The sequence below is a fragment of the Molothrus aeneus genome, chromosome 8 (assembly GCF_037042795.1).
Source record: "Molothrus aeneus isolate 106 chromosome 8, BPBGC_Maene_1.0, whole genome shotgun sequence".
Classification (NCBI taxonomy): domain Eukaryota; kingdom Metazoa; phylum Chordata; class Aves; order Passeriformes; family Icteridae; genus Molothrus; species Molothrus aeneus.
The window spans coordinates 19,582,819-19,608,433 of record NC_089653.1 but is presented as its reverse complement, the minus strand read 5'-3'; the positions used below and the strand labels follow the sequence as shown (position 1 = coordinate 19,608,433).

Here is a 25,615-nt window from a genome sequence, read left to right as displayed (position 1 = left end):
CTTATTGTACACATTTAGCTTTTTTTCTGTATTCCCAACTTACTTATTTTGATTTAAAATAAAGGCTGCTCTCTATTGGAATAAAACATTATCACGATTAACTTGAAAAAGCTGCTTTCATGTTTTTTAAAAAACCTTTCAGATCAAGTTCTGCTACTTTCCTACACTTACCAGATTCTAAAGGAATTTAGAAGAGTTCAGATGAGAAAATGGAATGTAAACTTTAATAAACACCAAGCCATGACCAAGTTTCTTGACAGAGTGATTAGTTGCCTTTGTTCAATTTCCATATTCAAGATGAGTTTTAAGCTATATTCATTACTTTTCTCTCTTAGAATTTTTAAGCTTTCACTAATTATGCAAGATTTATCCCCAAATCCCTATTAGCTAATGACACATTTAGTTGAATGTGTATTATATACACATTTTATTCGTATCATCTTCCATGAGCAGAATTTACAGTATCAAACTGCAGATTTTTTTTCTTTTTTTCTGAAAGTCCAGGAAGCAAACTTTATCAATTGAGCAGGTGCAGTCTACCTGCCACAAGCATTTGTTCACTTCAGGCTGGACAGTACCACTGAATATTTTCTCTCTGTACCACAGTATTTCATCATTCATCAATTCTTTCTGGCAACCACTCTCCTACAGGTGTCACCAATGGCTGAGATATGCTTTATTGTTTGGGTTTTTTTCCTTCTGATACGTGAAAATTTTAAGTCCTGGCATTTTTTAACAGCTCTTAGATGCTTAGGTTAGGAACTGTGCTGCAACCTGTGGCACAGGACATAACTGACAGACTCTTAAACTACAGGGACAATCTGACTGCAGGGCATGGTATTGACAACTGAAACAGTCACTTCTAAATGAAATTATCCTCAGCAAATAATTTCTTCCCAGGCAAGATTCTAAACGCTTGTTTGTGGCAGAAAATAGTTTAAGTGCTCATAATTTGTATCAATGAGTCGTCATGACTTTCAAATACTTTGCAGAGACAAAGTTCCATAGCCACAGGCTACAGTCTCTAACGGAGCTGGATACATCTGTAGCTACTCAGAAGTATAATCTGTGAATTAGAGCCTTCCTCTCATTCACAAAAACAATCCAAGCTCTCACTACACTTACTAACTCATCTCTATTGAGTTTATCATTAAATTAGTAGAGGAAGGTAAGAACCAGAAGAGTAAGTTGGTCAAAAGTAAGTCACATTATACAAATTTGCAAATTATCTGTTGATTCTTTCTATGTATATAGCAGAAGTTAATTTTCTAAACAGTCAAGAAATGTCTCTATCTCACAAAAATTATTTTCTGAGTATTTTTTAAAACTGAACAGGTATACACTACATAGTATACTGTAGTAAACTAATATAATTTCATCTAAACTGTTCTGCAGTTCACAATTTATTTATATAATAGAGAAAATAACATTGGCCCTCACAATGGATGCCTAATCCCAGTCAACAAAACTTGTGAGAAAAAAAATTAAATGTTATGAAAAAAAGTTGAAAAGAAGATATTATAAAGAAATGAGTGCAGAAGAATATAAGATGTTTACTTGACAGTTACCCTTTAGTGAAAATAGCTATTTTTTAACTTAGCAGAGTCTTTCAAAAGTTCTTTAAAATCAAATCAAATAGGCTATAGTATTAAAAACTTGATGTCAAATTAAAGAGGCATAAAACCAGCTAGATCTAGTCCTCGCTTAGCACCTCAGTACTGAGTTTCAAAGTTCATGGATCAACTATAAAAAATGCAACAAAACAAAGCAAAAAAACAAACCAAAAAGCCCAACCAAAAAAGCATTGTGGGATCTATAGAAAACAATTATTTGGCATGTGTGGAAATCTGTTTTACTGCTTGTCATAACTAATTCTTGACAACCTCCTACTTAACAGATGGTGAAATTTGGTAACCGAAAGTAATTTGTAAAAACTCTGTAAAAAATCCTGTCTTGCTCTATTAAGAAAATTAAGAATTCAGCTGGACAATTGTGAGAGTGTTGCGAGTGAGAGCCTAGGATAATGCAAATGAAATAATGGTAAAACAGCTACAGTTTGTTATTAACCAACTGGTTGATAGATAAGCAGTAGTATGTGAAGGCCCATATATCTGCACAGATTCACTACGAGTTTCTGTAGTATCTTTGAATTCAGGAAAAACAAAATGTACTTGTGTCAGTGAAGAAACTGGTCTTGATAAACAGTGTTACTTAACACACAGTTGAAAGGGAAAAATCATCACCTTGTCCATTTTCTTGAGGTTTGTTTTTCTTCCAAAATTCAATCTCTCGCTGCAGTTCCTCTAGTTAACATCAAAGAACAGTCGTGTGAATTTTTAAATCAATACCAGGTATAGAATTACAAAGAGCCATGTTCCCCCCACCAACCCAAACAGTTCCCAAAACCAAATGAGAAACTTACGTTCTCGAAGTCCAGGCACCAACTTAAATATAATTTCCTCTAAGGTGTTATCCAGCCTTTCAGAGGGAAAAAATACATTTCACATTAAATGGATACTAGCATTTTGAGTATTTTTAGTGTTTAAATAACAAAAGCTTTTGAATAACGAGTTGCATTTTTCTGGTAAATAATGAATCCTATCCCATCAAAGTCAACTAATTTTAGTTTAAGACAACATGCATTAAAGCTTATCTCAGCCATCTCCTAAATGGATTTATCATAGAAATAATGAAGGAATTACTTTTTTAACATTTAAAGATGAGAAGGAAGCAAAAGATAAAAACATTATACTCTAAAATTTTTATTTCTGAATTTGTATTACATACAAACAATAGTGCTACTAGAAGGAACAGACTGGAAAAGTAGTATCCAATTTTAAGGTCCAGCTCATAAGTAGTAAGGATGAAAATGATAAACTCCATTATCATACTAAGTGTTGAAGTGCTTTGGTAATAAGCTTGTTATAAAAACGGAATAGACTATTTTCTACTTACCACACCACAGACAAAACAGTCTTGGCAGGATAAAGAAGCCAACAGTGCATCCATGCTGCTCTGACTTGATAGTTCTCAGTACCCAGCACAGTTAATTTGAACTATTTAAATCTGCCATGTGTTGTACACCAGAAGAGAATACACAGCACAGGCATGTCCTTTGATACCCTGATATTAGTGCCAAAACTAGCTATTACAGTCCCTTCCAGTGTACACACTGCAGTCACTCTTGTTGCTGAAGCTAAAATCCTTTTCTTTCCTTTTCTCTGAATTTAACCAAATCTATCCATTTAGTTTATCATCTGCTTTCTAGTTCTACTTCCTCTCCTGGTCTCTTATCCTTCAGTTTCCTCTGGTTCATTCTGTTTCCTTTTTCTTCCTCTCCTTTGCCCTTTATGTTCTATCTTGTCTACAGAAAGTAAAGTCCCATTGCCCACAGCCTAAACAAAAACTCATGACAAAATAAAACACTAAATAATTCAGAGCAATTAAGTATCTTGATGTTCAGTCAGAATCTGGCATAGTTTAAATTGCCTTATTTTTTCATCTCAATAACAATATATTTCTTTATATATATATATTTGCAAATACATGTGTGTACATGATATTAATAATACACTATAGACCTGTTAAAAAAACATAGCTGTTCTGTCATTTGTTCACCAACAGTTGCAAAGCAGGAGTAAGAATGAATGTTTTTATTGTTGAGGAATGCCTACAATCAATATAAATTGATAACAACAATCTTAAAATAAATACATGAGTATTCAAGGTTCTCCTTACAGAATTTGTACTTGTACTTTACAATTAGACCCATTACCCAACCATCAGGTTCTGAGATTAGATCCCTGTGGCATCCATCAGTAGATTCAGTCATACCATAGAAATATTCACGTTTCAGCTACAACCACAACCCATTTTTAATTGCTTCTTCTTAAGGGGACAACAACAACAAAAATTCAGCAAGTGAAACATCCCTCCCATAAAAAAGAGAGAGCACTTTCTCACAGATAAGAAGGAAATTAAAATTGTAGGATGTCTGAGTGCTGGATTTCTGATAGATGACAAGGTAGGTCTACCTTCCCAGGTGGTGTAACTTGCAGCCTTCTCTGACAGTATCTGGGGGAACTACATGGTGCTGCTTGCTGGGAGGTTCCCACAGCAGAGCACTGGGAACTTTGGAGCATGCCTTAGAAATGGGATTCATTTTTCACACTGTAAGAAAGCTCCAACCTTCATAATTTACTCATTAAAAGAAATGAAATGAAATAAGGACTTCAAAAGAGAACACTACTACCTTAATTAAAAATCCCTCTGTTCTTGAGGATGGTATAATACATGCTGGTTTTCTTTCATTTATTTTTGAAAATTCCCATTTAGCACATTCTAATTTACTTTCAATGGCTCAAAACAAAAGTCACTGGTAATGCTAAGATAGCAAAAAAAATCCAGTATACTTTGCAAATTTACAATGCTAGAAGCAAGAAGTGGTTTCCCACTCTAGTCAATACCTAATTTTTTTCCAAAAACTAAACAAAAAAAACTTCTTTCTTTACAGAGGATAAATACTAATCAATACTCTGACAGGGAGCAGGGAAAAAAAGTCCAATCTGATCTTTAAATGCAGGGAAACATGAAATTATTACAAGATTCTCAATTTCAGATGCATCTTTCAGTGTTCCCATAATCCACACATGTAAGCACTCTGACATAAAGATTTGTATTTTTGTGTCTCACATCAAACTCATTCCAAAATGAAACTACTTGAAAAAGGTGGTCTCAGTCATTTACTATGATACTTCCTGAAAAAAGAACATTGATATTTCAGAGATACCTCTTTCCATTCCCACATCTTCCAACCATCTTCCAAGTCTCCAAACCAGAGCATATAAAAAGAAGAACCAAGCATTTCTGCCAGCTTAGTATAGCTCCTTTTTTCACCTCTTCTATAATACTGAATGAGTCACAAGATCAACACTCTCTGATAATTACCAGCAAATGTGAACCAAACTAAGACTATTGCTCAGGAAAACCTGCATGCCAGCAAGAGAAAAAAGAAGTCTGCCCTCATGGCATTATCAACAATGACCCTATTGAGTACTGATGATGTAGAATTCTGCTAAATTAGTAAAAGGAATTCTTAAAATTTAACACTTTTCCTACATTTTCATTTTAGAGCTCAATGTTGAATTTCAGACTTAGTCTTGTATTTACAAGAGACCCTACGTGCTGCCAACTAAGAGATACATATAAAAAGCCCACATAGTTATGAAGTTACTCAGAACTGAGTTTAGAAGAAGTTTATAAAGCTTATCTGAGAGATCTTAGTTAAAACTCCTAAGTGTTGTTCAACACAATTTCTCAGAAAATGACTGCATTCTTTAGCAATGATGGGGCTGATCTCCATGGTCAGAGTGTAACTCTTGTATTAAGTTATGCAGGCAGCATCCAGGAAAGATAATTCCATTGCATGGCTCATGTGCTCTTCTGATTATTAGTTTAGCAAATGTTTAAAGCTGGTTCATAAAATACAACCAGGAAACTACTAACTATATGCAGTTTCTTGGCAAAGAGACCAAATGACTCTAAAAGGAATTTCAGGAAATAATTGCAGAGAAAATAGCTCTTCCCACATTTCTGGCTTGTGCTCTCAACTTTCCTCACCCATCTATAACTTCCTGCTCAAAGGACAATATTTGTTTACTAAACATCTATTTTATGTTTCAGAAAATGCATTTTTCATCTCATATGAAGTGGTCTTAGGAGAATAAAAGAAATATTTCTAAATGCTTCTGTTTTCAGCTTATTATTAGCCTACAGCATATTCTGTTATGACTCACACAGCACCTCAGAAACTGACAGGAAATCAGAAAAATAATCTACATGAACCTGCTCAGCCCCACCCTTCCAAAAATATTCAGATGACAAAGTCTTAGGCCAATAACACCCTTTACAGTTGCTGAATTGAATCTCTTTCAGTTATGCCCTTGGTACATAACTGGGAATGGTTGTGCACACATGCATCAGCAAAAATCAAAGCAATATATGACAAATTGTAACAAAACAAATGACATCAGAAAATTATACCAAGCCTAGTAAATTCCACATGTAAATTTATATTTCTACATTAATGTAAGAATAAGTTCTTCTAAATTCACAACAATATTACAAAACAATAATACTGGGGGATGGGGTGGAGGTAGTGCTGGGAGTGAGGGCACAGAGGGCCTTCATCACTCCAAGAAAACATGAAGTTCTTCCAGTTATGATGACATTTGCAAATTTTTCTATCTTATTGGATGTCTATCATCTTTGTTTCAACATAACACCACTAAAAGTGAATCCAGAATTTAATAATTTTTTTTTTTAAAAAGGTGTGTTAATACATAATTAAAAACTCAAAAAAGGGTCTTTTTAATGTAAAAACTCATTTTCATGAGTGTCTTTTCATTAATTTTACAGCAGATTTCAATTCAGATTGGTGGACTTATGCCTTGAAAAACATTGCCTTTTACATGATTCATTTTCTATATGCTGCTCTAAAAATAAAAAGTTGCCATGAGGTTTGGAATGCCCTAAATAATTTCAAAAAACCCTCTAGAATTTAATTTCATGTAAAGAATAAAAGGTATCTGGTTCATTTATTTGTTTAATAGAGATATTTTTTTTTAACTTGTACAATAGAAGCACTATTTCTGTGTCTTTCCCTTATGTTTCCTCCTTTTACTATATCTGAAAAATTCAATTTAGACTGTAGTGGGAGCTGAGAAAATGACAACCTATATGGCTTAGAACAGTTAATATATGCATTATACAAATAAGCAAAACAATTCTTGCCCTTTTAGGATAAAAACATTAAGATTTTTTGTTGTTGTTGTTCTCGCATTTCAGCAAATGCTCTGCAATAGATTCTTACCTTAACATTTCTAGTGGATTGGTCTCATGCACTTGGTTGCCACACCTGGGACAGTCATTGCTGTCTTCAAAGTGTTGAACAATACAAGTCTTACAAACTAAGAGAAGGAGAAAATAAAAAGAAAAAACCCACTTAAACAAAATCTAAATAATATTGCTCGAGTATGACCTAATGATACCTGGGAGCTACCTCACACATCAGAAATAAAAGAGTATTGTCTTAAAGTAAATAATTACAATGTATCTTATCCCTTTCTTGTTCCCCAAAACCATCATTAGTGCTGCTCCACTGGGACACCAAGGTCAGCAGCACAGGCTGGACTAGCACTTTAAATTATGAGATATTTCTGCTACTTAGAATTCTCCCAGCATCACAACACATGAAGCCTATAGCCTGTCCCACCTTCAAGAGCAGGTTCTCAGGTGGGTGCTGGGGAACTTCCACCATCACCTCAGCTGATCTGAAATAACTTACATCAGTTCAATGGTGTTGCTTGCAGCTGAAAATACTGGTTTAAATACTTAATGTAAGAAAAAAGGTCACAGAAACTGTACACAGGTTCAAATTGTTTCCTTTTTGACACAGTGCTTTCCAAAGCAATGACAGAATGTACACTCAACATTTAATATTTGAACCTTATAATGAAAAATCAGGATCAGGACCACGGCAAGTATCAATAAACCCAAACCAACAACAATGTGACTTTAAAAACCAATCAACTGAAAGTAAACTAAACAAGGTGCTACACTACTGTTGCTTCCAAATGATCAATTACAGACTGTAGATTTTAATGTCATTAATTATGGAAGCCAAGCTGACAAGAACAAATATGCCTGCTATTATTACTGCACAACAACGTTCTGGATGGAGATAAACTCTACCCTCTTCTTATTATTAATTCACCTACACTGAAATAAGAACTGCAAATTCATCAGTAAATGGACAGAAAAAATAAATGGACTGCTGTGACTGCAGTATGCTTTCTGCTGAAACACTGTAAATTTTTTCATCAATTACTTGAAGTATGAACATCTCTAAACAAGTTGGTAAGTCCTAATTGTAAGACTCCAGGAATCTTGAACTTCTTTAACAAACAAAGCCTGTATTTGTCTTTGCCTTAGAATGCTCAGAAGGGTTATATAAAATCAGCTGATGCTGATAATGCACACATATTAAACCTCCATGTAGGTGTTTCTTCCAACTGCTTTAAATCACTAACTTAAAGACATTAACTTTACAGCCCAAGATTGTCAAGGAATTGTAAAATAACTCTTCTGTCAGTTAAGCATTTCAGCTGCATGACCTGACAGCTCCTATTCCTGGTGTCTATATGGATCTGAATTCACTGCTTCTGTCAGGAGAAGCTGTATGGGTGAGTGTGGATGAAGACAATACCAATGAACGACCAGGCTAAGAGTCACAGGCTGTCTCAGAAATGCCATTAGTTGGAAACATCAGTTCAAAGAGTGGGGGAGAAAAGGGCTGAGGAGCAAGTATGATGACGAAATCATGGAGTCTAACACAGACGTAAATTACTGTCATCTGGAAATTCATGTAAAAGTCACTGAGGTAAGTAACAGAAGAGTTTGGCTTACGCTAGACCTCTTCTAACTTGACTTCATAGAAACTGAGCTTAAAGATAAATCTTTTTCAATGGAGTTTCATCTGCTAACCCCTGTAACAAAGGAAGTCTTTATGTTTTTGGTAAGCCTTCTGTCTGGTATAAACAGCAGCATCTCTATGGAGTCTTTCTAGCCCGAGTTAAAATGATCAAGAATAAACAAAGTGGGAAAATTTGTAAAAATGTAATGACAACTGTTCAATATTAATTTCAGAATTGATAAACACAACCCCTAGCCTTCTCTTGTTTGGAAAATGTCCAGGCTGGATGAGGCTCTGAGAAACTTGAACTAGTGGAGGGTCTCCTTGCCCATGAGAGGAGGGTCAGAACTCATTAAGGGTCTCTTCCAGCCCAAACCATTCTATGAATTTTTTTTTTGCAACAGAGACTCAGAGAATTACCACAAAAATTCTTCAAAAGGAGAAGGGGCTTTGTTTCAATACCAGAGTGAATTGATTTCTTTTCTGTAAGCAATAGAATTAGCCTCCTTCTGAAAGGATTTCTTTGCATTTTAGAAAAACTTTCTGAAATTCTTAAGAGAATTTAATTCCCTTCACTTGTTCCCAGGATTTCTGCTCCACTCATGTCAGAGAAGTTCTTGAAGTCTGTGATGAGATGACACTCTTCTTACTGCATTGAGTTGTCTTGTAAAGATATTTTACGTTTGAGCTTCCTAGGTTTTTTGTTTGTTTTCCAAACTAAAGATAAACAGGGCCTATCTGAGCTATAGCTTTCATTTACATCCAGAAGAAATCTGGAATTATTACTATTCAGAAGAACTCCATGCCATGGGATCAATAACTAATACACTTATTTAAGTCAGATAATTGACTCCATAAAATCTCCCAAACACTTAAACACTGCTAAACATAAAGCTTGCTAATATCCACAATAATGTAACTGGAAGAAATATTTATAATATAAACCAATCTATGGAAAGGAACTGAATTCCTCAGTCTGAATGCATTTTTGTGCTCTCTTTATACTTTTTGTTTCTCAAAGGAGACAACACTGTTGGAAGGCATGCATGGTCCAAGAAAGGACCTAATGATTAATGGATTCATTTCCAGTGTAGGAAAGGTCTTTGAGTAGAACATATACAGAGAAGACATCTTAAGGAACCAAGAACCTTATTCCAGCCCTATATGGATGTTTCTCTATGCCAATAAACACACAGATCTGGATCATGTGTTTGTACAACCAGCTCAATACCATAAAAACCCCCTTGAAACTGTAAATCAATACTGAAGTAATCTAAACCAACTTTTGCTTTTTCTCATGTAGAACTATGGCGTTATGAGAATTTGCTGGTGACAACTAAATGTGATTTACCAACAAGAATATAAGGGTAAAAAATACATATAAATTCTAGCATGCAAGAATAACGAACTGATACATGATACTCCTAGTGGGATCATCAACCAAATATTTTCCTATATGATAGGTATAATCATCCTCTGTTACTCTCAATGTAAAACACTGAACATTTTTCAAAGCCTATCTCTTTGGAGTTTCAGAAAATGAGATGAAATCTAAACATTGGGTGAAAAAGGTAGGCAAAAAGAGAATCCTTAAACACAATTAAATGACAAATATCATTAATTCACCACCTTAGGGAAAAAACCAAACTCCAAACCAAAACCCTTCAATGCTTCTGGTACAGATTAACAAAATAACATAGTTTCATTTGCTTTACTGTAGATCATGGTAGGGCAGCAAACAGGCAAAAGAAAACTGCTTAACCTAAATGTACAGTTTGCAGAATTTTGAGGTATATGCTACACATGCCAGTGAAATGAAAACTTGAATTTCACAGTCGTACAATGACACTTTAAAGGAGACACAATAAAAGTTAAACTCATGTAAGATGACTTTCTGTGGCTGATAAAAGTACTTGTGTGACATATGCTAATTGGCTGGCTGCATAACAATGCTGTTTTCCAATACACAGATATGTGGTTCACACATTCTTTCAGATCTTCATAATCAGATGAAAAACATAGATACAAGTGCCAAGACTGTGCTGTAGTCACAAACAAACAAAAAAATGGTATCTCTTATGAATATCTACATACATATGTGTCCATCCAGGTTACTGTTTAAATGTTGATTAATGAGGGACCTAAATAAAACTTCATATTGCATTTTTAAAATAAAGTATTCTACAAGATAATGTTTCATTAGTTAATTGTGGTACAAATTCTTTGTCAGAACTCATCCTGTGAATTCTTCCAAAGATTTCCTCTCTCAAAGTTAATCACTCTGATCCAGTGAGCAAAGGAAGGGCACAGGATATGCACAGCTAGTGGAACATCAAACCCATCTCACTGATGGCACAGAGGTGCAACAGGGCATTTGGTATATTTACTGAAGTATTTCATTATCTACCTTAAGCCTGCTTTAAAAGCACTTACTTTTAGGGAAAGTGTTTGCTTAAAAACAGGACAGAAAACTTCACTTAACCACCCTTTTCAGAAACTATACAAGTGGGACTACTCCTCTCTTAATTACCTCTACCAGACACTGTCACACTAGATTTTCTTTTGTTAAAAGGGAGAGAGAATTTAAGCATGTGATAACCAAGAAAGACTTTTTGTGTTGAAAACTATTTAAAAATAACATTTAGGCCCTGCTACATGGCACTGACTAAAGTTTTTGCAGGAGAAGGAGTCTGAAGGCAGCTCAGCTTGCTTGTCTGAGGGTGAGAAATTTTGCAGCAGTGAAGTTTTTTTGGGATCTTGTGTTGACAGCATAGGTTTTTAGCAAAATCTGAAAACCACTCTGGTTGAAAGATTATTTGATATTGAAAATTATTTCTCTGGTAAATTTCCTGCAGGGAAGGACATTTCTGAAAGTTCCTAATCTGCCTTGGTTGGCAATTTCTTAACAAAAATATTAGAGAGACCAACTAGGAGTAATGCACCTTTTGATCTGTTCATAAACAGGGAAAAGTTGGTGATGAATACAGCCACAGAAAGCAGCTTGCCTTGAGGTGAGCTGAGGATCTTGAGAAAGGGTACACATTTAAACAGCACAGTTAGGACTCTGAACTTCAGGAGATAGGACTTTAGCTTGTTTAAGCAACTGCTCATCAGATTTCCCAAGGAGACTATCATTGGAAAGAGACTTAAGAGAGCTGGCTGAGCTATACAGTCCACTGTATAGGGAATTATGTCAGAAGAACTGCTTAGTGCACAAGAATTGCTTAGTGCACATGGTTCCTAATTAACATGCAAAAGTAGATAATATTAGAAGTGGAAACAAGAATGGGAAACAAAAGGATATAAAATCACTACTCCGGCACTTAAAGACAAAGGTAGGAACGCCAAGGCCCAGCCATAGCTAAAACTGATGAGAGACATAAGGGAATTGTGTAAGTATGCTAGTAGCTGAAGGAAGCTGAGACAAAATATGCCTGTTAATGAATGAGGGAAACAACTCAGGAATAGCTTATACAGAAAGGTTTGAAGTCCTCAGCATCTTTTTGCCTTGGTCTTCACAGGCAGTGCTTGATCCTCCCTGCATACCAGCTTGATTTGGGAAGGAGAGGGATAATCAACAGCCAAGGAGCAGCAGGTTAAAGCCTACTGAGAAAGACTGGATGTACTTAAATCTACAGGCCAGGTAGGATTCACTAAGATGAAAGCTTATCACCATAATCAGGGTGATTATGAGAGGTACCTGATGACTAAAAAAGAGTGGTGTGTTATGGGCACCTGTAACAAAGAGGGGAAGGATGGCCCAGGGAAGTACAGCTGAACAGCCTCCTCTAGCTCACTAGGAAGATGGCAGATTACATCATGTCCCTTGGAGTCAATTTCCAGCTATGTGAGGGACAAAAATGGAATCAGAAAGTGGAAACAGCAATTTTCCAAAAGCAAATCATGCTATAGGCTGGCAGGTGATGTAATAATAGCTTGTACCATTTGAACAGCAGTTACAAGAGTGACAGAGCCCATCTTCTGGGGAGTGGCAAACAGTATCACAAGGAGCAATGGTCACATGTTGACATTTGGAAGGACATTCAGAAAAACTAGATAAAGACTGTAGCATTGGAAATGGTTATTAAGAGAAGCTGTGGAGACTCCATGCTTAGAAATTCAAATGTCAACTACACAGAGGCATGGCTTGACCTGGTAGAGTGCTGGCAACTAACGTGCCTCCTGCATGAAGTTAGCCTAGACAACCTCCAGATGTTTGTTGATGTTTTCAACCAACATTTCTATGATTGTGTAAACAGTCTGTTATTTTTTAAGATACTAAAGAATGTTCTTGAGGAAAGTTTATTTTGCAAATTTTCTAAGTGCACACTGTACTAAACAACGGAGTGACTCAGGAGACAGATGATGGGACATGCCCTTTAGCTCACATCCAGGCTGCTTCCATCAGTGGTTCCTAAAACATCCTTGACAACTGTGTAACAGACTAGAAAAAAAGGTTTCAGTCCATAAGACAAAACCATTCTGTTGAAAGTAGCAAAAAAGAAATGAAGTACTGAATTTGCAGAATAAGTAATTCTGCACTAACACAACCGTTTCCTTTCCAACAGAGATAGGAAAGTTTGCAGTTCTGGTACCCAAGTTCCACTTAGGTATTATTCACCCAGTGAATAGTGGAGTTTTCTGTCCAACATTTTCAAAAGCCCCAGCAGAAACATCTCTTTTTGAAAAGACACTCATTTCTCAGAGCAGGACTTAGTATTTTCCAGAAATACAGAACATGCAAATCAACTACTAATTCCCTGCTGTGGTTACTACTGATCACATTAGTTCCCCTATGATCACTGGAGAACATCTATGTCAATACATGCTTTTCATCTTGTCCAAAGTCATACATTGCACTCCCTGAATCTAATGAATTTACACTGCTTCTTCAACCATTAATACCTGCAGATTTTGATCATTTGTACAACACTGCTTTCAATCTTGGCAATTAGTAAGTACAAGACAAATACCAAAGGACAGTTAAAATCATTGTATACTGTGTATCTATTTGGACAATACTGAAGAATCATACCGTATGGTACCATACCTGTATGGTACCATATTGGTACCATACCTGTATGGTACCAATTTTTTTTTCAAATACAGGTATGGTACCATACAGGTATGGTACCATACAGGTATGGTACCATACTTGTATTTGAAAAAAAAATTAAAAATATTAAATATTTTCTACAAGATAACTTAGCAGACTACCTCCCTGAATTCTTCCATTACCTTTTCCTTTGCAGACATAAGATTTGCATATCACCACTGTTTTCAAGTTTTAAATTTTCCTTTCCATCACTGTAATCTTTGTATCTTGGTAACTGAAACTAGACTTTGCTTTAAAGAAACACCACCATCTTCCCTACATTTCTACTTAAGGACCCAAATATGTGGCAGTCCTTTGGTGAGAAGACCTGTTTAACTATATGGCAGCTCAGTAAAATTCATGTGCTCTGACCTGGGAACTAGGCAGTGACAGAGCTGGCTCAGTGAAGAGCTCACAAACTACAAAAGAACAAAAGAAGCAGATGCTGCTGAGAAGAGAATGCTCCTCATGCCATTATTGTTTTGTAATAGGACCAAAAGTAAATAAAAAATAAATTATGTAAACAAAAAGATACCACAATAAAAACATTTTTTTCTTAAATCTGCTTTCCAATGTAGCTATTTTCCCTTAACCCCAACCTTTTAAAAGTTGTCAATGTTCATTAAACTTCAACCATAAAAAAATAGCTAATACTGGAATTTTCCCAGTTTCTTTAAAGGGAGAGAGAATTTAATAATATATTTATCTGTCTCTAATAAATTTACCTCTGTTAAGTACCTCAGTCTTTTCCTGATTCTTTGTCACTATTTTCCCCCTGTATCCAATAAAGAATGAAAATCTTCCTTAGCACTCCTTTTCTTGATATGTATTTATATAAACATTTTTAATTTTCTATTATGGCAGTAGCCAGATTAAGTTCTGGTTGGGCTTTGGTCCTTTTAATTTTCTCTCTTCATAACTTCATGGTGTCCCTGCAGTCCTTCTGGGTTGACTGCCCCTTCTTCCAAACTCAGAAACTCTACTTTTCTTACTAGGATCCAGAGAAGGCTTTCTGTACAGCCAGGCTGGTCACCTTCCACTAACACTCCCTAACACATTCCCTGGTGCAACTCCACCAGGTCTCCTTCCTTGCCTATCCCTTCTGGAGAGTTTTATGGCCATCCACTGCATCCTTCCAGTTGTGTGAGTTATCCTGCCATATTTCTGTGATGGCCACTGTGCTGTAATTTTCCTGCTGCACAGTGGCTTCCATTGTTTTAATTCTCTGTGTGTTTCATATAGTAGGGATGCAACACCAAATTGTAAAAATTAACAGTGAAGACATTAACAACTGCAAGAATAACACTGCACAGCAACTACAGGAAATGCCAAGACAAGACTTTTAACTGATATTTATTAAAGGTTTAAAAATGGGAAATCTACCAAAAGACATACGCTTCCTCTTACTCTTCTTTTAGAAGACTTCAAATGTTATTTGGAAAGATGTCAAATTCTAAAGGAGGTCCAGTGAAACTACTGGCTATTCAGAAATAAATGTAAAAAAAGCAAGCATGTAAATAAGCTTGTGAAAGTAAGATGAGAGAGTTTGACAGGACCCTTCATATGTTTAATATAATTCATACATGACAATGTATGATGATGTAGTAGGAGCAGAAGACAACCTAAACAACTTTTCCTGAGACAGTTTCATTGAAACAGATCTATTTCCTAGGTAAATATTTTGCCACTTTCAAATATTTCTCTGCATTGTGCCATGGAACACTGCAGAGAGATGTAGGCCACTGCTGAACAAACTAGTGTATCCATCACACATACTGCCAACAGATACATCAGTTGAAGTTTCAAGCATGGTTATATCATCAAAAGAGCACACCTGACCTAATGATCTCACCTGAGATAGGCCACAGTGATACGTCAGGTGTTAGAGCCAGCACTATCACCACTAGCCTAGGGCAAACAAAAGGGTCTCTGTACTCTGTCAGGTCCAGCAGAGCTGACATACCCTCACAGAATGGGTCAGGTTGGAAGGGAGCCCACTGGGTCATCTGGTCCAACCTCTCTGCTCAAGCAGGGTCATCCGAGAGCACATGGCACAGAATTGCATCCAGACTGCTCTTGAATATCTCCAATGAGGGAGCCTCCACACCCTCTCTAGGCAATCTGTTCCAGTGCTTGGCCACCCATACAGTAAAGAAGTTCTTCCTCATGTTCAGGTGGAACTTTCTGTGCATCACTTTCTGCCCATTGCCTCTTGTTCTATTGTTGGCACTTCCAAGCAGAGCCTGGCTCCATACTCTTGACATCCACCCTAGAGAGTTACACACCTTGACAAGGTCCCCTCTCAGCCACCTCTTCCTGAGCCTGAACAGGCCCAGCTCCCTCAGCCTTTCCTTGTAAGAGAGGTACTCTAGATCCTTGATCAACTTAGTACTCTCTGCTGGACCTGCTCCAGGAGCTCCATATCTCTCTTGCACTGTGGAGCACAGAACTGCACACAGTTCAAGATAACCCAGACTGCAGACCAGTGTTTAGGAAACTTCAGAAGAGACTGGATTAATTGAAAATATTTAATCTAAAAATTCAGTAAACAAAAACAAGAACAGTGGTCATATTAAACACATTAACACTTAAAAAAACCCCCCAACAACTTATGAAGGAGGGACTATTTTAAAAAGTATTACTTACAGGTATGGAGGCACTCTGTTACTGTAGTTGGCTTGATGAGATAGCCTTTACAGATATAGCAGGTAATATGAGGATTGAAATCTTTCACCAAGTGCTTCCTCTGAGTAGCCATTCGTGGAGCAGGAAACGCTGGCAGAGTGCTTGGGGCCAGAGAAGCAAGTCTGAGAGGCGCTGATGTCCACAGTTCACAAGAGCTGCGGCGCTGCTCTGTGCAGCTGGACTTCTCCAGGCATTTGATCCTAATTCCGCAGGTCTCACTGAGACATGGCTCATAACTCCTGCTCCTGCGCCGGGCGAGTCATTTTCCTACCTGTAACACACGTGGAAAACGAGAGCTCCGTGAACCTGGCCGGACAGCGGCGATGCCCCGGAGGGCCGATGTCGCCATGAACTTGGCAGCGTTCAGGGCTGTAATTTACATAACAGCAGCCGCCGTGCGCCGGCAGCCGAGGTCCGAGGCCGTGCCCCCGCCCCGCCGGGCTCCGGCCGCGGGCGGGACGGGCCGGGGCCCGCGGTGACAGGTGCAGGGGCCGCGGCCACAGCCCGCCCGGCACAACAGCCCAGCCCGCTCCGCTCCGCCCCGCCGGGCCGGGCCCGCAGGCCGCGCCGGGCCCGCGGGGAGCAGCCCCCCCGCGCCCCGGCCGGAGAGGGCGGCGGCCGCCCGGCTCTGCCCCCGCTCGCCCGTCCCTCCCCTCCCGCACCTGCGGCGCCTCCCGCCCCCGCCGCGGCCCCGGCCGTACCTGGCGCAGCCCCGCGGCCTCGGGCGGGCGCCCGGCGAAAGAGAAAGGGAAACGCCGCGCGCCTCCCCCGCTCGGAGCGCTCCCTCCTCCCCGCCGGGCTGCCGCGGCCGGTCCCGGGGCGGGCGGGACGGGCGCGCAGGCGCTGCTCCCGGCCGAGCCCCGCTGCGCCACAGCCCGCAGCGCCGCTCGGGGCGGCGGCGGCCGGAGCAGCGCGGGCTGCCCGCGCACGGCGGCCGGACGGCAGCGGGGCGGCGGCGCTGCCGGCCCCAGGTGAGCGCGGCGGCGGCGGCGCCCTCCGCTCGGCACACACCCGCCGGGGCACCGGCGCCGTTTCTTAAAAATAACTTCAGCTTCTGCCCGTGGAAGGGTGGAAGTTAAACCCATTTCTCCAGCCCGCTAACGCGAACACTAAACACTGCACTAAGTTAGCCCGAATGCCGTGAAAATACGTGTGCTTTCCTCGAACCGGGACCAACTAGCCAACGGCTTAGCACGAGTAAAAGCTGTCTCCGTGGTTCAGTGCATCTGCTTTTGCCCCTCCTAGTCACAGAAACTCATCATATTACCACGTAATTGCCCATAAAACTAATGCTACCTTAATTTTCCAATTGTACTGTTTCTAGAAAATTTCTTTTATACTGCATTTAACAATAATGACAGAAACATAAGGAGACATTTCCTGTATCAGCAGCAATGCCACCACACTACCTACAACTGTTTTAGGTCTTTGCTCTTCTGGTCTGCATTTTGAAATAAGTGCTCATTTTGTAGCGGCCCTCCAGTGCACTCTTCCCTTTCATCTTTGTGTAAGAGCTGCAACAGCTGAAGGCTTTCATAACTTTGGCCTGCTTCTGCCATCCAGTCCTACTGCTGTAATATTTACCAGGCAATAGATCTCCATTAACATCAATTCAATGGCTAGTCTGAATCAGGTGCATCAAAAACTGTTACAATTACAGTGCAATGATGAATGCATGATAAACCAGACAGAGCAATCCAACAGAATCTGAATGATTTTTCGTGATAAAATGTTCATCTTGTATGAGGTTATTTCTCCACAACATGAACAATGAACAAAAGTTTATATAGCTAACAATCTTTTGAAGCAGCACACAACCATAGAGTATTCGGAGTTGGAAGGAGCCCACAAGAATCATTGAAGTCCAACTCCTGTTCCTGCACAGGAACATCCCTGAGTCACACCATGTGCCAGAAAGCATTGTCCAACTGCTTCTTCAACTCCGTCACGCAGGTGCTGTGACCACTTCCCTGGTGATCCTGTTGCAGTGCCCAACCACCCTCTTGGGTGAAGAACCTTTTCCTACCCCTCCCCTGACTCAGCTTCAGAACATTTCCTCGGGTATTGTCACTGGTCACCAAGGGAAGAGATCAGTGTCTGCCCCCCTGCTCCCCCTCACGAGGAAGCTGCAGACTCTGTGAAGGCAGAACAAGCCAAGTGAGCTGAGCCACCTGCTCCTCACAAGGCTTCCCCTCTAGGCCCCCCACCATCTTCAGAGCCCCCCCTGGGCACTCACTAACAGCTTTAGATTTTTCTTACATTGAGGGGGCCCAAAGTGCCCCAGCACTCAAGGTGAGGCTGCACCAGTGCAGAGGAGAAGGGGTCAGCCCCCTGCCCAGACTGGCAGGAGATGCTGTGCCTGATGCACCCCAGGATTCGGTATAGCTTCATGGAGTTGTGTTTTGATGGTTTAAACCTTCTACTGTTAACTATTATTTGCAGTTTTATACCACAAAACACACACTGACAAATCACAGGCTAAAGAACACTAAATAGAGAAAGAGACAACAAAAACTATATACATACAATGGGAATATTTTCATTAGTCACCTTCAGTTGGTTAAGTAGAATTTTACTTATTTCAGAATGTGCATAAGAGTGGCCCTGCTCAAATGTAGTCTGATACAGTATTATTAAACTTATATATATGCATTTAAAACATGCAGGTGCTGATGCTCTCCTGGCTGTTTCCAAACCACTGCATTTGGTAAGACTTTTTTTTAAACTAAACTATATTCTAAGTGAGATTTCATAGCATAGTTTATCAAGTATCCCATTTGAGAAAATAAAGAACCCAACATTTTCTAAATGAATCAATCAGCTGGGCTCATGTTTACATGGTAATGGATGCACAGTATTCTATTCAAGCACATTAAAAACTCAGTTATGTCATTCATTATACTGTGTAGGCCATGCAGTAATGCTCACACAGCAGTTGGGATACTTGCAGACTACACAAGTGGTATTGATCCCCATAAGTCATGCTGAAGTCCCTCTTTTAAGGACAAGCAGTCCCATGCCAGGCAAGTGATAGTGTAGATGACAAATTCTTGCCTCATCTCTCCACAGTGCAGGAACTCAGTCCTGCTGGTACCAAGTTGATGCTGACTGAAGTGATGAAAGCTGAGGCTTTCAGCACCTTTCCAGACCACAACATAAAGAGCAAATGAGAAGCAGCACAGAAGAAGCTCTCATTTCATTATCAGAGGAAAGTGGATCCTTAAATACTTATGATTTATATCATCAGGAAGCAAATTGTGTTAATAAATGCCTATGAATTAATTATAAATTCAGAGACAGTTAACTTCTAGCACTGCATTCAACAGGTTTATTTAAACATACAGGTCCATATATGTGATGTGAGCATTTTGATCTTCTTATAGCAGTTTAAAGGTAACAAGAGTAGTGTTTGAATCAAACAAGGCATTCATTTCATATTATGAAAGAAACAGAATTAAGAAATGAACTGAGCTCATCAGAGTAGATATGTGTCATTAGTGACAGGAAACATGGTGTCCTGGTTCTCTTGCAAATATTTCCCCAGCTCATCTGGGTTCTGAATTTGTTCACAGGGAAAGTCCCAGGCTATTGGGTCAGAAAATTCCTTTAGGAAATTTTCTCCCATGGCCCATTTTCTCCCATTCCTCACACCACTCAGGATTTTCCATGCCTGGGTCAGGTGCCTCCTCAACCCCTCTGGACATCTCAGCCCTCACTCTAGACAAGCTGCAGACTGTATAGAGGAAGCTTACCAGATAAAATACCAGGAAAGTGGTCTCTTGAACATTCAGGGGAAACTAAATATTCTCAAAAGGTGACATAACAGATTAAAAGGAGAAGAAGGAGAGGAAGGGCTGGGAAAACCCATTCCCTACTCTTCCTCTAACAAACTGGGTGCAGTTACCAATAAATCCCCAAAACAGGCTACGGAAGCTAAGATGAATGAACAACAGACCATACACATTTTGAACAAACCCCAGTACCTTTGTTAACCCTCTATAAATCATAATCATCATACCCAGCAAAACAGCAATCCTAATCAGTGCCCTTCCTATGTAAAAGCTACATGTTAGGAACAGTACTGGAGCTATTTGTGGGTGAGAAAACAAGCCTAAGTCTAGGGACCAGAAAGACATCAGTGCCTCAAGCCAGAGAGATGTTATAAACTCAGGCAGCATGGCTACTGACTGCTTTATCCCAATACAGGGTAAGTAAAACCAAAATGCAATCAGGACAAATTTTTTTCTACTTCCTCAAGCCCCACATTAGGTGCCAAAATATTTTTTCTGGTTTGAGATAAATTTGGGAGAAAACACCCAAAAGGTGTCTCCTCTGAAAAGGCAGATTCCAGCAGCCCTTCCCCCAACCAGTTCAGGAGAAAATCTCCTTGAAGAAAACGGAAAAAAGCTGTTTCTTTAACAAGCAAAGTAGTCACAAGCCTGGAAAAATGGATAATATTAAACAATAAAACTTCTCGCTATTCTGAAGAGATGGCAAATTCAGAGAATCCTTCTGTGGTTCAGAGGGTGCTCCGTGGGTTTGGCTTGGCTCTCTCTCAGTCTCTCCAGGGCTCAGGCCTGTCCAGGCTGCAGGGCCACTTGGGGGGGGGTGGCCCTGAGCAATTGTCCTGGTGTTCCAGACCAGGGAAAAGCTGAGCAGTTCCAGAAAAAAGACACTGTCCCAGGAAAAACTTTCTTGACTCAGGTCACAGATGAGAAACCAGCTTAAAGAGCAAAGAAAAGCTGCCCTGCCTCTATCCGTGCTGCAGACAACACAGCAAGTGAAAGGAATCTGGGGAGGAAGTGAAGCTTCTGCAGACAAAACTGCACACCACTGCTTCTCCCTCCCTTGGCTCTTGGATCTAGTGGTAAGGCACAGAACTCAACATCCAGCATCAGCAGATGGTGGGGCATACAATACAGTATCATAAAGTCACCCTAGGACACATGGTATGACAGAGCTGGTGACTATAGCCCTCAAATGAGTGATGAAAATACAGCTGCTCTCATTTTTCTGTGTTTCTTCAACTTTTGACTCTCTCATCAACTGACTTTCACTCAGAAGTCCTCAGTGTTCTCTAACACAGTGCTTACTTTTTTTAAAAAAGTCAAGTCCTTTTTCACATATATGACTTTCCTAACACATAGAAATAAATGCTGCTTTCTAAGCATTACCATCCTTGAAATCCCTGAAGAACTACTGTATCATCCTGATGTGAAACAGAGTAATAACTTACATTTAATATCAATAAGATGTATCTTTTGAAAGGAACAGGACTGTTCAGTCCTGACACACAAGAACTTGCAAACTTAAAGCAGTTCTACTACTTTTTGAAATATACCAATGCTCATTGTCAGCTCCCAAGTAAATTTCAGAGACAAAATAAACATTGATCAATAGAGCCAAATTCTCAGCAAAATTTTAAATGAGTGAATAATACTAACTTTGCAAGAAGATCCACATTGGTACAATGTTACATCCTTATCGAGCTACTCTAGAGTCTTTCTAGGCAAGGCTCCAACTACCCTCCAGTTATCCTAAGAGTTACTTGTATTTTGTAGATGAAGGAAATACTGAAATCCATCTGAACTACAAAACTAACAAAACAAAAAATCCTTCGTTTTCTTGATAGAAATTGTGAAGCAATCTGAATGGCATTTAGAGAGAACCACAGTATTCACCTTCACTGGATACTCATTCTCTAGACATCTGATGGAAATGCCATTTTACAGTTTTAAAAAACTTCTGTTCACAGAACTCCTTAGGTTGGAAGACACCTCTTGAGATCATCTAATCCAACCTGTCTGCTCAAGCAGGGCCAGCTAAAGCAGGTTGTCCAGGACTGTATCTAGCTGGGTTTTGACTATGTCCATAGATGGGGCTGTACACATTCTCTGGGCAATCTGTCCCAGTTTTGATCAACTTCATAGTGGAAAAAAATGTTTTCTTGTTATCAGATAGAATTTCATGTGTTTCAATTTGTTCCTATTACCTCTTTTCCTGTCAGTGGGCACTACTGAGAACAGTTTGATTTCTTTATCTTTATTCTCTCCCATCAAGGAATTACATATGCTGAGACTTTTTTTCCACAGCTGAGCAGTCCCCGAACTCTCCACCTCTCCTTATATGAACAGTGCTCCAATACCTTAAAGACCTTTGGAGCCCTGTGGGCCCTTTGGGGCTCTGAGACTTGCTTCATGTCCTTCTTGTTCTAAGAACTGGACACAGCACTCCACATGTCACTTCATCAGTGCTGCACCACAGACAGGAAAATCAACCTCCCTCAAACTGCAGGCAACCTAGTTAAAACTACTGCATACTTACTCAGGTAGGAAGAAGAGTTCACATATAACCACCTGGGATCTCTTATTTCCAGTGTTAAATTCCCAATCAAGCAGAACATTATCTAGAATAGAACACTAACTGGGTTGGCAGGACCTTTGGACATCATCTGGCCTAATGCCTTTGCTCAAAGCAGGTCTAATGTTAAAGTTAATTCAGATTGCTCACAGCTTCATCCAAAGAAAGTCTGAGTATATGTAAGGATGGCAATTATACAAACTCTCTAGGCAACTTGTCTCAACCCCTGACTATCCTCATTGTGAATTAATTTATTTAGGTTCAGTTGGAATTTTCCTTTCTCCATCTTGTACACTTTCTCATATATATGAGTAATTTACTAGCAGCAAGTAAACTTAACTCTTACTGCCATTATCCAAGTCTTTGCCATAATCTTGGGATGATGTGACATATTTCTTTGCTTTTTAGGCAAATAGTAGTAACATTGTTTATCATATAAAATTAGTAGTATGCTCAGAGTGAAAACTGCCTTTGATTTGATAGAAAACAATAGGAATCAGGCTACTCTTATCCCCATCAGTTACTGATGAAAATGATCAGCAATGAGATTTTGCATTTCTACCAATAGGGTTTTTCTTCATCCTCACTAAGCTCTCTATAAGAAGCCATATATTAGCACATAATAGCACTTCTGGGATATATATAGCATTTCTTAATGCTTACTCTTCTTTTATAGCCTAAAGTAAAGTAGCAAAGCAGGTTGCAAAATGCCAACATCTGTATTATTAGGCCATTGACAAATACATAAACAAGAAAAGTGCATTCAAGAAATACTTCAAGTGAAAGGTAAAATTGTGTCACACAGTGTTCCAACTGTGTTGAACTAAATTCCAGGAACTTTTTAAAAGTAAGAGAAATTGTAAAGTAAGTTCCTACAGACTTTATAATAATTGGCTGCTAGTAAAAAAGAGAGAATCAAACAAGTGACTCCAGCAGGGGAAAGATGAGCAGATCTGTATTGTTAAACATTTCCTTAGCACACTGAAACACTGGTCAGCCACAGCACACACTGTCTCTTGCCAGCTAGGGAACCAGAAAACAACAAACAAGGTCATAGCAGTGGGAGAGGGAGACTGCCAGTGCAAGGGAAAAAAACCTCTGAAACAAAAATTGACTAGAAATTGTCACAAGCATGAAGAAGACAATTTAACTTCAGTCACTTGTATGCAGAGGTTGAAGGGAAAAAATATCTGGTTTAGAACATATTATTAGCTGACCATTAAACATATTGAGGGAAGATCTTGTGACAAGTTTTACATTCCTCCCTGGAAACAGCAAATTCAAGAACTGTGATTATAGGCTTCAGAGGTATTGCAAGTATAAAAATAACAATCTATCTCAGCAGAATCCAAACTTTTCAGCTAAAAGCAGCTGTAGATTTAAGTGTGATGGGCATATTTTAAAAAGGTATTTATTTTCCTTCTGTTTCCTTGATTATTTTGTCACTATTCTGGATTTTTATTTTGAAGAATATTTTGAATAGGCATGATTACATATCTCAGACACAAACATATTCAGAAGCTTCCCAGAGGAAGTGAGAAAACTTAGAAAATTTTACAGACCAAATGGTCTGTTCAGTTACCCCAGTGTCCAGTGTGTGAACTGTGATCAGCTGTTGCTTTCTGGTTTGTTTGGGTTTTTTAAAGCACACTGCAGGTAAAAACAGCCCAGTAGCCAAGCTGATCCTTCATGTGCAAATAACCTAATTGACATTATTTTGGCTTTAAAGGCAAAACCTCTTTGTTATAGTATAAACTTTGTATTGTGCCACAACACAAGTGGTACATTGGTTTGGCTTTTTTTCCCCCCATAGGTAATTGATTTTTGGTGAAGTGGGGTTAGCATCAGAGACTGCTCACAGGGGGTGAGCAGGGGTGATACAGTTTCGGTGGTTTACAAGATAAAAAACCAAGATGCTTCTGTACCTCCATTTGTCTGTGTGCTTGGTTAAAAACCAGTCATCTGTGGTGGAGTTAGGATCTCTGAGCAACTAAAATACTGGTGGTATTCTCAGCCTCTCCTGGATTTATCTCATGGCATGCTGACTTCCATGCGCTTCACTCTGCTGTGCTACATCTCCTTCACCTTTTTATAGGGTATTGGAAACAAATATTTTGTGGTTCTTAACATGTTCTGTAGGCTGCAAGGGAGCAGGCATTATTTCAGAGTTGCCTGATTGTGGAGACCCACAGGGCATGACCAAAGTAGTCTTTCAGAGTCCTGTGCTTTATATAAATTTCTAGCAGTTCTGTATAAGTACAGAATCTAGCAAGTCTGTGTAATTAGAGCAGGTAATGGTGGTGTGCTTTGGTAACATCTTAAAGAAGATACATAATTTGAAACAATTACCTTGGTTCTTAATCAGGTGTTCTCCTTGCACCACAAACATCTTGCATCATCAGAATTACATTTTTGTTCTCCAGTCATTTACTTCACTTCTATGGAAGAGTTTATTAGACTGTCTCTGAATTAATGGAAATCCCACTTGTGTTGCCATTTCTGTTATTCTATAATCTCCAATACTTCTTAACTACTTTACCTTTTGCTATCTGATTATATGCTTCTGCCACTTCAGTTTCCTTTTACGCTGCTCTCTACAATAGTATCACCTGCTTATTCTGAGGCTTCTCCAGAGAAAATCTGCTCTGCAATTAATGCTACTTCAAGTCTCCCTGCTACTCCACAATGGAAAAAAATAAACCAATCAGTGATACTCAGAGCTACATTATCAGAAAAATTCCAGTGGTGTACTCATGCACAGAGCAGCCCGATACAGCTGTTGTCTGCATGGGCAAGACTATGTCTCCTTCATAGACTTCCAGGATCTGTAGGTCACAGAGCAAACACGGCCAATTTGATGTATGCCTCCTTCCAGGGGAAATGTATTTCTATAACAGTATGAACATAGGTTTCAAGTTTGCTAATGAAGTCACAACATAGTCTATGCTTTTCAACAAGACATCCTAATGGATACTTGCTATTATTCTATTACTTTAAAAAAA

General features: G+C 39.1%; 1 protein-coding gene across 2 annotated transcripts in view; it reads right to left on the bottom strand.

The window, feature by feature from the left end:
- The window catches only part of PCGF5 (polycomb group ring finger 5), a 46,407-nt gene that overhangs the window by 7,942 nt on the left and 12,850 nt on the right, over window positions 1-25,615 (bottom strand). The window contains exons 1-5 of one of the 2 annotated variants that reach the window (XM_066554812.1): window positions 16,955-17,058; window positions 16,215-16,524; window positions 6,872-6,968; window positions 2,423-2,478; window positions 2,244-2,303 (exon numbers count right to left, since the gene is read on the bottom strand). In XM_066554812.1, coding sequence (XP_066410909.1) covers window positions 2,244-2,303; window positions 2,423-2,478; window positions 6,872-6,968; window positions 16,215-16,326 — 325 coding nt within the window. In that variant the 5' untranslated portion in view covers window positions 16,327-16,524; window positions 16,955-17,058. Of the gene's footprint in view, window positions 1-2,243; window positions 2,304-2,422; window positions 2,479-6,871; window positions 6,969-16,214; window positions 16,525-16,954; window positions 17,059-25,615 lie in introns of those variants that run through there. The other variant, XM_066554813.1, reaches the window with a different exon arrangement.